This window comes from Aegilops tauschii, chromosome 4, assembly GCF_002575655.3.
Source record: "Aegilops tauschii subsp. strangulata cultivar AL8/78 chromosome 4, Aet v6.0, whole genome shotgun sequence".
Lineage (NCBI taxonomy): Eukaryota > Viridiplantae > Streptophyta > Magnoliopsida > Poales > Poaceae > Aegilops > Aegilops tauschii.
In genome coordinates, this window is record NC_053038.3 from 512,808,201 (window position 1) to 512,822,314 (window position 14,114).

At 41.4% G+C, this 14,114-nt stretch overlaps 1 protein-coding gene across 1 annotated transcript; it reads right to left on the reverse strand.

Annotated features, from left to right (window-relative positions):
- Positions 1-459: 459 nt before the first annotated feature.
- On the reverse strand, positions 460-13,384 carry LOC141022046 (uncharacterized). Its single transcript, XM_073497925.1, has 10 exons — positions 13,325-13,384; positions 12,940-13,255; positions 12,153-12,847; positions 11,150-11,465; positions 4,062-4,240; positions 3,612-3,833; positions 3,175-3,251; positions 2,912-2,963; positions 2,527-2,803; positions 460-503 (listed from the first exon to the last, which is right to left on the reverse strand). Exons 1-10 carry the CDS (start codon positions 13,382-13,384, stop codon positions 460-462), a joined length of 2,238 nt encoding a protein of 745 aa, XP_073354026.1.
- Positions 13,385-14,114: the final 730 nt, after the last annotated feature.

Below are 14,114 nucleotides of genomic sequence, written 5' to 3' on the forward strand. Positions count from 1 at the left end.
GGCACATCCGGGTAAGGGTTCCACAACTGATCAACTAAGTCAGAGCCCATTTAGCCAGTGGTCGCACATGGAAGCTACTAGTCACTAAATCCGTCTGATCTTTTTGAGCCTGGGCGGCCGTCCACTTACATTCAGAGGGTATAAACCATGATGTTCTTGAAACCACCCTAGCAATACCACTTCCGCCCAGAGGTGAATTGAATCCTTAGTTACTACTCAAGTTTTTATATATATAATCCTCACATAAGCTCAATGTATACACGAACCAACCCCGTCTACAAGCATAGCAAAACTATAACTACCACGATCTGCATTGACGGGAGATAGCTCAACAATATCGCAAAACATATAGTACTCCTATACATGCATAAATTCATAGTGTGATATATACTACATGCATAGAAAACAATAGGTAAAGGATGATCAACATGTAACTTACCTTGGTTCTAGTTCAAAAAGTCACACTCCTGACAATAGCTCGTGCGCGTCGCACTCCGGACAATCTACATGTTACACACAATCAACAAATCAATCATCATAACACAAATAGAACCAAAATAAAACCAAAAACAAGAAACCATTTTAAAAAATTCAACAACAGCAGCACAAAAGCCTGCACAAAACAACTACAATGCACCAGAAACACAACGCAAAAAGAATCACTCACTTTCGTCAAACGGTTTAAAGTTATGGCATCCGAAAGGTTTAATTCAAATTTGGACAAATTCAAATTTGAAAAGTGCAAACATGTGAGATTTTGCTACTGTGTAAAGCGCTGGATTTTGTGAGTGCATAGGAAAAAGAATCACCTAGTTTTGACATACATACTATAAGATATAGCAATTTGAAGTTTTAGTTGAAAAACTGATAATAAAACAAAAACATCAGAAATCTCCTGCACTGTTCGTGTGGGGTTACTGTGGCAACTCCTGTAGCGCCATGTGTCAGATGGCGATTGGCCCAGGTGAACTCTGCTCGCGCGTGCTCACAGAAACAGAGGATGACGGCGGCGGTTCGGGCGTCGGTGGCGGCGGCTCTCCGGTGACTCCCCGGCGAAGGAGAGGTGACGGGTGGAGGTGGCGTTGAGTGGCGGAGGCGGTGGTTGTGAGAACGGTGACTGGTTCGTCCTCTGCAGGCGACGGCGGCGACGGGAACGCGGCGTGCTCCGACGAAGTCGGGCGGGGTCGTTCCTCTCGCCCCGCTGCGATTCTGGCCACGCAAACGTATCAGGTGAGTGCGGCGTGGAACGGAGGGTCAAGGAGAGAAGGCGGCGTGGCTGTATGACCTCTTACGGCGGAGAAAAACGTTCGGCGGACGGCGGAGCTCCTGGCGAGATCCAATCGGCGCGGACGCGTGCGTGCGGCACAGTGAGAGGGGAATGAGCGTGGGGTAGGGTTTCTTGGGGTCTTTGGCTCGCACACGGCAGGTCGTGCGTGCACGGGGTGGACCAGGAGCGCGAGGTCAACTCGGGCTCGGCCGTGGCTGCGCGCGCGGTGCGGGACAGCGGTCTCCGGATCGGGGACGACGAACAGTGGAGTGGGGCCCTCGGGTCAGCGGCTGGATGCGAGGCTGCGGGTTTGGCGGCGCGTACCAGTTCAGGTGGCCACTGGGCCGCGGGCGAGGGAGTTAGGTGGGCCGCCGCTGCTGGCTGGCTTGCTGGCTCGCCGGCTGGTTTCTCTTTTTCAACAAAATCTACAGGAACCAAAATAACTAAAATAAAAATCACCATAATAAAACTAAAAAAAATATAGAGACACACAGTAAAAATAACCCTACTAATATAAATTACAGGAACACTAGTTCCTCACCTAATGCAATTTTGTAAATAATTTTTATGCAATAGGCCACACAAACAGCAATAAAACAATCGAATAAAATATTTCGAGGATAAATAAAAATACCAGAACATATCAAATAAAGTGGAAATAATATTCTGGACATTATGAACATTTTTAAAACAGGGGAGAAGTCATGTTATCTCCACTCCAATAAATTCCCTTTAGTTGCATAATGATTCGAATATTTCAGAAAAGCAAATAATGCATGAAAAAAGAGAGATGCATATGAATGATCTATTAACATCCAAATTGGGGAAAATTGGGATGTTACAAATCTACCCCCCTTAAGATGAATCTCGCCCTCGAGATTTGGGCTGGCTAGCAAATAGGTGTGGGTGATCCTGCCTGAGATCTTCCTCTCGTTCCCAGGTAGCTTCCTCCTCTGTATGGTGATCCTACTGAACCTTGCACAACTTGATTGTCTTGGTGCGAGTAACTCTCTCTGCTGTCTCCAGAATCTTAACAGGCTTCTCCTCATATGTCAAATCACTCTCCAACTAAATTGCCTCAAGTGGCACTGTGTCCCTCAATGGAACATCCATCATCTCTGCATGACACTTCTTCAACTGAGATACATGATACACATCGTGAACTCCTCACAAGGATTCTGGCAACTCCAGCTGATAAGCTACCTCTCCTCTATGCTCCAAGATCTTGTAAGGTCCCACAAAACATGGTGCTAACTTACCCTTGATTCCAAACCTCTTAATTCCACGAAGTGTTGAAACTCTCAGATATGCACGGTCTCCGACCTCATATGTCACCTCCTTACGTTTTGCATCTGCATAACTCTTCTGTCTGGACTGCGCTATCTTCAGCATGTCACGAATCAACTTGACCTTCTCCTCAGCATCTCTGATCAAGTCTGGTCCAAAGAATTGATGCTCTCCAACCTCATCCCACATCAATGGTGTCTTGCACTTCCTACCATACAATACCTCAAATGGTGCCATCTTCAGACTAGCCTGATAACTGTTATTATATGAGAACTCTGCATAAGGTAAATTATCATCCCAACTGGACCCATAGTACAAAGCACAAGCTCTCAACATATCCTCCAAAATCTGATTTACCCTCTCTGTCTGCCCATCTGTCTGTGGATGGAAAGCTGTACTGAACTCCAGCCTGGTGCCCAAGGATTCATGCAACTGACGCCAAAACTTAGATGTGAACTAAGTACCTCTATCAGACACTACCTTCCTTGGAACTCCATGCAGACAAACAAATTTAGACATATACATCTTTGCTAGCTGAGCACTGGTATAAGTAGTCTTTACCAGGATGAAGTGAGCAATTTTAGTCAAACGATCAATAACTACCCAAATAGAATCATAACCTGACCGAGTCCTGGGGTAATCCTGTGATGAAATCCATGCCAATCTCATCCCACTTCCAATCAGGTATAGGCAATGGCTGTAATAAACCAGATGTTCTCTGATGTTCTGCTTTAACTCTCTGGCACACATCACATGTTGCAATATACCCAGCAATTTCCCTCGTCAGGCTAGGCGACTAAAATCTTTCCCTCAAATCCAAATACATCTTAGTATTAACTGGGTGAATAGAATAAGGTGAATCATGCGCCTCCTGAAGAATCAACTTCCCGATATCTGCATCCTGAGGTACACAAATACGCTTCTCAAACCATATGGCTCCATGCTCATCCCCATGGAAACCTTCTGCCTTACCTTTAACCATATTCTCTTTTATCTCAGCAATCTCCTTATCACCCTTTTGAGCTTCTCTGATCCTGTCAAGCAACGTAGGATTTACCTCTAGTGTTGCTAAATATCCCTTAGGAACCATCTCCAACCTGAGATTCCTGAACTGCTCACATAACTCCGGTGGCATATCATCAATATTAACTGCATTAACATGGCTCCTACGACTCAATGCATCAGCAACAACATTAGCCTTACCAGGATGATACTGCACATTCAAATCATAATCCTTAATAAGCTCCAACCATCTCATCTGCCTGAGGTTCAAATCCTTCTGAGTAAAAATATACTTCAAGCTCTTATGATCAGTAAATATATCACAATGATTACCAATAAGATATGGCCTCCAAGTTTTCAATGCATGCACAACTGAGGCTAACTCCAAATCATGTGTAGGATAATTATGCTCATGATTCTCAAGCTGACGTGAAGCATATGAAACAACTTTACCTTCCTGCATCAGAACACTCCCAAGTCCTTGACGAGAAGCATCACAATATACCTGGAAGCCCTTATGTATATCTGGCAGAGTTAAGACTGGTGCTGTAACCAAACGCTGCTTCAATTCCTGAAAGCTGGCTTCACATTCATCAGTCCAAACAAACTTCTTCTCCTTATTCAACAATTCAGTCATAGGCTTTGCAATCTTGGGAAAGTTCTCAATAAACCTCATGTAATAACCTGCAAGGCCCAAAAAGCTTCGAATCTCCCCAACTGTCATGGGTGTCTCCCACTCTGTAACTGCGGCAACCTGCTACCTCTTGAGCACTGCGTTGGTTTTCCCTTGAATAGGAAATGGTGATGCAACAAAGTAGCGTAAGTATTTCCCTCAGTTTTTGAGAACCAAGGCATCAATCCAGTAGGAGGCTACGCGCGAGTCCCTCGCACCTACACAAAAAATAAATCCTCGCAACCAACGCGATAAGAGGTTGTCAATCCCTACACGGTCACTTACGAGAGTGAGATCTGATATATATGATAGGATAGTATTTTTGGTATTTTTATGATAAAGATGAAAAGTAAAATAAAAGCAAAGTAAAAAAACAACGGAAATAACTAAGTGTTGAAAGATTAATATGATGGAAAATAGACCCGGGGCCATAGGTTTCACTAGTGGCTTCTCTCAAGAGCATAAGTATTTTACAGTGGGTGAACAAATTACTGTTGAGCAACTGACAGAATTGAGCATAGTTATGAGAATATCTAGGTATGATCATGTATATAGGCATCACGTCCGAGACAAGTAGACCGACTCCTGCCTGCATCTACTACTATTACTCCACACATCGACCGCTATTCAGCATGCATCTAGAGTATTAAGTTCATAAGAACAGAGTAACGCTTTAATCAAGATGACATGATGTAGAGGGATAAATTCATGCAATATGATAAAAACCCCATCTTGTTATCCTCGATGGCAACAATACAATACGTGCCTTGCTGCCCCTACTGTCACTGGGAAAGGACACCGCAAGATTGAACCCAAAGCTAAGCACTTCTCCCATTGCAAGAAAGATCAATCTAGTAGGCCAAACCAAACTGATAATTCGAAGAGACTTGCAAAGATAACCAATCATACATAAAAGAATTCAGAGAAGATTCAAATATTGTTCATAGATAAACTTGATCATAAACCCACAATTCATCAGTCTCAACAAACACACCGCAAAAGAAGATTACATCGAATAGATCTCCACGAGAGAGGGGGAGAACATTGTATTGAGATCCAAAAAGAGAGAAGAAGCCATCTAGCTAATAAATATGGACCCGAAGGTCTGAGGTAAACTACTCACACTTCATCGAAGAGGCTATGGTGTTGATGTAGAATCCCTCCGTGATGGATGCCCCCTCCGGCGGAGCTCCAGAACAGGCCCCAAGATGGGATCTCGTGGGTACAGAAGGTTGCGGCGGTGGAATTAGGTTTTTGGCTCCGTATCTGATCGTTTGGGGGTATGTAGGTATATATAGGAGGAAGGAGTACGTCGGTGGAGCAACGTGGGGCCCACGAGGGTGGAGGGCACGCCCTGGGGGGGTAGGCGCGCCCCCTACCTCGTGGCTTCCTGGAAGCTTCCTTGACGTAGGGTCCTAGTCTCCTGGATCATGTTCGTTCCGAAAATCACGTTCCCGAAGGTTTCATTCCGTTTGGACTCCGTTTGATATTCTTTTTCTGCGAAACTCTGAAATAGGCAAAAAAACAGCAATTCTGGGTTGGGCCTCCGGTTAATAGGTTAGTCCCAAAAATAATATAAAAGTGAATAATAAAGCCCAATAATGTCCAAAATAGAAGATAATATAGCATGGAGCAATCAAAAATTATAGATACATTGGAGACGTATCAAGCATCCCCAAGCTTAATTCCTGCTCGTCCTCGAGTAGGTAAATGATAAAAACAGAATTTTTGATGTGGAATGCCACTTGGCATAATTTCAATGTAATTCTTCTTATTGTGGCATGAATGTTCAGATTTGATATGATTCAAGATAAAAGTTTAATGTTGACATAAAAACAATAATATTTCAAGCATACTAACTAAGCAATTATGTCTTATCAAAATAACATAGCCAAAGCAAGTTATCCCTACAAAATCATATAGTCTGGCTATGCTCCATCTTCCCCACACAAAATATTCATATCATGTACGACCCCGGTTTTAGCCAAGCAATTGGTTCATACTTTTAACGCGCTTCAGCCTTTTCAACTCTTACGCAATACATGAGCGCAAGCCATGGATATAGCACTATGGTGGAATAAGGTATAATGGTAGGGGTTATATGGGAAGACAAAAAAGGAGAAAGTCTCACATCAACGAGGCTAATCAACGGGCTATGGAGATGCCCATCAATTGATGTTAATGCGAGGAGTAGGGATTGCCATGCAACGGATGCACTAGAGCTATAAGTGTATGAAAGCTCAAAAAGAAACTAAGTGGGTGTGCATCCAACTTGCTTGCTCACGAAGACCTCGAGCATTTGAGGAAGCCCATCATTGGAATATACAAGCCAAGTTCTATAATGAAATTTCCCACTAGTATATGAAAGTGACAAAATGAGAGACTCTCTATTATGAAGATCACGGTGCTACTTTGAAGCACAAGTGTGGTAAAAGGATAGTAACATTGTCCCTTCTCTCTTTTTCTCTCCTTTTTTTTATTTGGGCCTTTTCTCTCTTTTTTATGGCCTCTTTTTTTTAGTCCGGAGTCTCATCCCGACTTGTGGGGGAATCATAGTCTCCATCATCCTTTCCTCACTTGGGACAATGCTCTAATAATGATGATCATCACACTTTTATTTACTTACAACTCATGAATTACAACTCAATACTTAGAACAAAATATGACTCTATATGAATGCCTCCGGTGGTGTACCGGGATATGCAATGAATCAAGAGCGACATGTATGGAAGAATTATGAACGGTGGCTTTGCCACAAATACAATGTCAAATACATGATCATGCAAAGCAATATGACAATGATGGAGTATGTCATGATAAATGAAACAATGGAAAGTTGCATGGCAATATATCTCGGAATGGCTATGGAAATGCCATGATAGGTAGGTATGGTGGCTGTTTTGAGGAAGATATAAGGAGGTTTATGTGTGATAGAGCGTATCATATCACGGGGTTTGGATGCACCGGCGAAGTTTGCACCAACTCTCAAGGTGAGAAAGGGCAATGCACGGTACCGAAGAGGCTAGAAAATTGCGGAAAGGTAAGTGTGTGTATAATCCATGGACTCACATTAGTCATAAAGAACTTATATACTTATTGCAAAAATTTATTAGCCCTCGGAGCAAAGTACTACTACGCATGCTCCTAGGGGAAGGGTTGGTAGGAGTTAACCATCGCGTGATCCCGACCGCCACACAAAGGAAGACAATCAACAAATACTTCATGCTCCGACTTCGTTACATAACGGTTCACCATACGTGCATGCTACGGGAATCACAAACTCCAACACACGTATTTTTCTATTCCACAATTACTCAACTAGCACAACTATGATATTACCACCTTTATATCTCAAATCAATTATCAAGCATCAAATTTCTCGTGATATTAATTAAAGCAAATTGCCATGCTATTTTAAGGCTCTCAAAATAATATAAGTGAAGCATGAGAGATCAATAGTTTCTATAAAACAAATCCACTCTAAAAGATATAAGTGAAGTACTAGAGCAAAACTATATAAATCAAAAGATATAAGTGAAGCACATAGAGTATTCTAATAATTTCCGAATCATGTGTGTCTCTCTCAAAAGGTGTGTACAGCAAGGATGATTGTGGTAAACTAAAAAGCAAAGACTCAAATCATACAAGACGCTCCAAGCAAAACGCATATCATGTGGTGAATAAAAATATAGCTCCAAGTAAAGTTACCGATGGAAGTAGACGAAAGAGGGGATGCCTTCCGGGGCATCCCCAAGCTTTGGCTTTTTGGTGTCCTTAGATTATCTTGGGGGTGCCATGGGAATCCCCAAGATTAGGCTCTTGCCACTCCTTGTTCCATAATCCACCAAATCTTTCACCCAAAACTTGAAAACTTTACAACACAAAACTTAACAGAAAATCTCGTGAGCTCCGTTAGCGAAAGAAAACAAAAGACCACTTCAACGTACTGTAATGAAATCATTCTTTATTTATATTGGTGTTAAACCTACTGTATTCCAACTTCTCTATGGTTTATAAACTCTTTTACTAGCCATAGATTCATCAAAATAAGCAAACAACACACGAAAAACAGAATCTGTCAAAAACAGAACAGTCTGTAGTAATCTGTAACTAACGCAAACTTATGGAACTCCAAAACATCAGCCAAAATAGGACGACATAGGAAATTTGTTTATTGATCAGCAGTAATTGGAATCAATATTTTATCACGTTCTGGTGATTTTTAACAATTATTTTCGTGAACAGAAACTTTCTGGAATTTTCTGCAAGATCAAATAACTATCATCCAAGAAGATCCTATAGGTTTAACTTGGCACAAACACTAATTAAAACATAAAAACACATCTAACCAGAGGCTAGAACAAATATTTATTCAACGACAGAAAGGACATATATTGGGTTGTCTCCCAACAAGCGCTTTTCTTTAAAGCCTTTTAGCTAGGCATTGATAATTTTAATGATGCTCGCATAAAAGACAAGAATGAAGCGCGAAGAGAGCATCATGAAATACGTGACAAACACATCTAAGTCTAACATACTTCCTATGCATAGGAACCTTATAGAAAAACAAATTATCATAGCAAGCAAAAACTAGCATATGCAAGGAAGCAGAAAGGAACAATAGCAATCTCAACATAACGAGAGGTAATTTAGTAACATGAAAATTTCTATAACAATATTTTCCTCTCTCATAATAATTACATGTAGGATCATTATCAAATTCAATAATATAACTATCACATACAATATTCTCAACATGATCCACATGCATGCAAAGTTGACACTCTTCCAAAATAGTGGGATTAACATTAACTAAAGTCATGACCTCTCCAAACCCACTTTTATCAAAAATATCATAAGATTGAACATTCTCCAAATATGTGGGATCTAAAGTCGACACTCTTCCAAACCCACTTTCAATATTATTGCAAACATTGTTATCAATCTCATATTCATCATGGGGCTTAAATAAATTTTCAAGATTATAAGAAGAACTATCACCCCAATCATGATCGTTGCAACAAGTAGTAGACATAGCAAAACTAGCATCCCCAAGCTTAGGGTTTTGCATAATATTAGCACAATTGGCATCAAAAGAATTTATAATAAAATTATTGCAATCATGCTTTTTATTCAAGGAGCTATCGTGAATCTCTCCATAAATTTCTTCATCACAATTTTCAGATTCACAAATTTCAAGCAAAACTTCATAAAGGTAATCTAGTGCACAAAACTCACTAGCAATTGGTTCATCATAATTGGATCTCTTTAAAAGATTAGCAAGTGGATGAGGATCCATAGATCTTAGCTTCTCTGTTTAGGAATAAATACTCAACTATTTCAACCAAGCGAGCAAACGAGTCAAGAAACACATCAAGGCAAACGAAAAGACGAACGGAAAAAGGGCGAATAAAACGGGAAGGGTGAAGTGGGGGACAGAAAAACGAGAGGCAAATGGCAAATGATGTAATGCGGGAGATAAGGGTTTGTGATGGGTAGTTGGTATGTTGACTTTTGCGTAGACCTCCCCGGCAACGGCGCCAGAAATCCTTCTTGCTACCTCTTGAGCACTGCGTTGGTTTTCCCTTGAAGAGGAAATGGTGATGCAGCAAAGTAGCGTAAGTATTTCCCTCAGTTTTTGAGAACCAAGGTATCAATCCAGTAGGAGGCTACGTGCGAGTCCCTCGCACCTACACAAACAAATAAATCCTCGCAACCAACACGATAAGGGGTTGTCAATCCCTACACGGTCACTTACGAGAGTGAGATCTGATAGATATGATAGGATAATATTTTTGGTATTTTTATGATAAAGATGCAAAGTAAAATAAAACCAAAGTAAAAAAACAACGGAAATAACTTAGTGTTGAAAGATTTATATGATGGAAAATAGACCCGGGGGCCATAGGTTTCACTAGTGGCTTCTCTCAAGAGCATAAGTATTTTACGGTGGGTGAACAAATTACTGTTGAGCAATTGACAGAAATGAGCATAGTTATGAGAATATTCAGGTATGATCATGTATATAGGCATCACGTCCGAGACAACTAGACCGACTCCTGCCTGCATCTACTACTATTATGATCATACCTAGATATTCTCATAACTTGCAAAGATAACCAATCGAACATAAAAGAATTCAGAGAAGATTCAAATATTGTTCATAGATAAACTTGATGATAAACCCACAATTCATCGGTCTCAACAAACACACCGCAAAAGAAGATTACATCGAATAGATCTCCACGAGAGAGGGGGAGAACATTGTATTGAGATCCAAAAAGAGAGAAGAAGCCATCTAGCTAATAACTATGGACCTGAAGGTCTGAGGTAAACTACTCACACTTCATCGGAGAGGCTATGGTGTTGATGTAGAAGCCCTCCGTGATGGATGCCCCATCCGGCGGAGCTCCGGAACAGGCCCCAAGATGGGATCTCGTGGGTACAGAAGGTTGCGGCGGTGGAATTAGGTTTTTGGCTTCGTATCTGATCGTTTGGGGGTACGTAGGTATATATAGGAGGAAGGAGTACGTCAGTGGAGCAACATGGGGCCCACGAGGGTGGAGGGCGCGCCCTGGGGTGGGTAGGCCGCCCCCTACCTCGTGGCTGCCTAGAAGCTTCCTTGACGTAGGGTCCAAGTCTCCTGGATCATGTTCGTTTCGAAAATCATGTTCCCGAAGGTTTCATTCCGTTTGGACTCCGTTTGATATTCTTTTTCTGCGAAACTCTGAAATAGGCAAAAAACAGCAATTCTGGGCTGGGCCTCTGGTTAATAGGTTAGTCCCAAAAATAATATAAAAGTGAATAATAAAGCCCAATAATGTCCAAAATAGAAGATAATATAGCATGGAGCAATCAAAAATTATAGATACGTTGGAGACATATCACAACCTTAGATGGATCAACTGCAAATCCATTACCTGACACAACATGTCCAAGGAAAGCTACCTCATCCAGCCAAAACTCATATTTGATGTACTTGGCATACAACTGATGTTCCCTCAATTTCTCCAATACCAAACGCAGATGCACCTCATGCTCTTGCTTATTCTTGGAGAACACCAATATATCATCAATGAAAACAACCATAAATTTATCCAAGAACTCCATAAACACCTTGTTCATCATATTCATGAAGTATGCAGGAGCATTAGTCAATCCAAATGACATAACAGTATATTCATACAACCCATACCTCGTAGTAAAAGCAGTCTTGAGAATATCTTGCTCACGAATCTTTAATTGATGATAACGAGAACAAAGGTCAATCTTAGAAAACACAGTAGCTCCCTCTAACTGGTCAAATAGATCATTTATCATAGGCAAAGGATACTTATTCTTAATGGTTACCTCATTCAGGGAACGATAATCAACACACATCCTCAAGGTCCCATCCTTCTTCTCCATAAACAAAACTGGAGCTCCCCAAGGTGATGAACTTGGGTGAATAAATCCTTGTGCCTGCAATTCTCTTATCTACTTCTTCAATTCGTCCAACTCTTGAGGAGGCATTCTATACGGTCTCTTTGCAATAGGTCCAGTGTCTAGTATTAAATCAATAAGAAATTCAATATCTCTATCTGGTGGCATACCTGGCAATTCCTGTGGAAACACATCTGGATAATCCCTCACAACTAGAACCTCTTCCAGGATACCCCCCTTAAGAGAGTTCACGTGTACCTAATTACGCTTATTCTTACATACATATTTGATCCTCTTCCCTTCTGGTGCACTGAGAGTAATAGATCGACTGGCACGATCAATACGACATTTATATAACTTCAACCAATCCATACCCAAAATAATATCCAGACCTTGTGACTTCAATATAATCAAATCCGTAGGAAAATCATGCTTCCCAATAGACAAAGTCAACTGATGGCAACCAACACCTGCTATCATCACAGCTCCTGGGGAACTCACTCTAATAGGCATACTAAGGGTTTTGGTTGGCAATCCATGTTTATCAACAAATACCCTCGAAATGAATGAATGCGATGCACCAGTATAAAAAAGAACAAGTGCAGGTACTGAATTAATCAAGAACTTACCAATCACTGCATCGGGTTCATTATAGACCTCCTCAACATTGACATGGTTGACATGACCCTTTTGGAAGGGGTTTGGCTTGCTGACTCCTGAATTGCCATGACCGTTCTTGCTCTCTGGACAAGCATTGGAGTAGTGGCCCATCTGTCTACACTTGTAGCACTGAACTTGGCTAATGTCCCTCTGCACAGGCACACTCTGGTGGCTCTGGTTATTATTCCCTCCATTACCATTACCTCTACCTTTGCCATTGTTACTCTTGTTCCCATTGTGATGATGGTGGCCATTATGGTTGTGGCCATTCCCTCCATGATGATTAGCTCCATTACCTCCATGATGATGATGCCCATTACCTCCATTACCCTGATATGAAGTGCGTGGCTTCTGCTGTGGCCCTGAATTATACCTGTTATTGTTGTTGTACTTCCCCTTGCGATTCTCTATGGCCTGATGCTTCCCCTCCAGCATACTAGCCTTATCAATAAGATCCTGGCAGTTTCTAAAAGTGGCCACTGTCAACTGAAGGCTCAAATCATCATTTAGGCCCTCCAAGAATTTCTCATGCCTAGCTGCATCAGTGTTAACATCATTAGGAGCATAACGTGCAAGATTATTAAATTCCTCCACATAAGCAAACAGCAAAACTCCTTCTTTTTCAGACTCATAGCACAAGCAGACACATGTGTAGCACGGAAAGCATCCTGAAACTGAGGCCATGTGATAGTAGCAATGGGATAGGTGACCAAGTAATTGTCCCACCAAGCTGCAGCAGGACCCTCCAACAAATGTGAGGCAAACCTCACCCTCTCTGCCTCAGTGCATCCAACCATCTCCAGGTTCCTATTGACTGCACGGAGCCAATCATCAGCCACAATAGGTTCAGGGGAACTGGAGAACCTCTGAGGATTCAACCTCAAGAACCTGGTAAACATATCCACTGGCCGCGGCGGCGGATTGTTGTTGTTATTCTGGTTGTTCTGGTTTTGCACAAGCAACTGGATCAACTGAGTCTACCCCTGAAGCAACTGCTGCATGTATGGCCGTACATCATTGCCATTGTTGTCTCCTCCTGAACCATTGCGTCTATTCTCACGCCTCGGCGGCATCTCCTGGGCAAGAATAGAAGAGTTATAGATATAATAGGGCCAAAGACTATGTATATATAAATATATATTCTAATATGCATAATATGATCAAGCCAACAAAACACAACAACGAATAACACCAACAAACAAACAACAAACAATATGATAATATTATATATATATATATATATAGTCGAATAATTTCGACAAGATGTAATTTAACAAACAAACTACCAATCAAGCAAACAATCTAGTATCTTCATGATGTCGCTTGAAGCTACGTCGGTATTTCCCCAAAGAGGAAGGGATGATGCAGCACAGCGACGGTAGGTATTTCCCTCAGATATGAAACCAAGGTTATCGAGCCAGTAGGAGAACCAAGCAACACAACATAAACAGCCCCTGCACACAAATAACAACACCTGCAACCCGACGTGTTAAAGGGGTTGTCAATCCCTTTCGGGGTACGGCGCCAGAAATGATGCGTGGACGGGAGAAAGTTGTAATAGATTGAAAAAATAGATCACAAATAAAATAAAGTGAAGCAAAGTATTTTTGTATTTTTGGTTTAATAGATATGAATAAAAAGAGAAAATAAAATAGATCGCAAAGCAAATATATGAGAGATAAGACCCGGGGGCCGTAGGTTTCACTAGTGGCTTCTCTCGAGAAACAATAGCAAACGGTGGGTAAAAAATTACTGTTGGGCAATTGATATAACTTCAAATAATTATGACGATATCCAAGCAAT

What these genes read in the sequence shown, in the direction of transcription:
- LOC141022046 (XM_073497925.1), bottom strand. Translation starts at nt 13,384, where the DNA reads ATGCCGCCGAGGCGTGAGAATAGACGCAATGGTTCAGGAGGAGACAAC. An exon ending in TTACCCCAGGACTCGGTCAG is followed by an intron (nt 2,964 to 3,174) that starts GTTATGATTCTA and finishes CTTGGGCACCAG; the next exon opens with GCTGGAGTTCAGTACAGCTT. An exon ending in TAAGAGGTTTGGAATCAAGG is followed by an intron (nt 504 to 2,526) that starts GTAAGTTAGCAC and finishes TGTAACATGTAG; the next exon opens with ATTGTCCGGAGTGCGACGCG.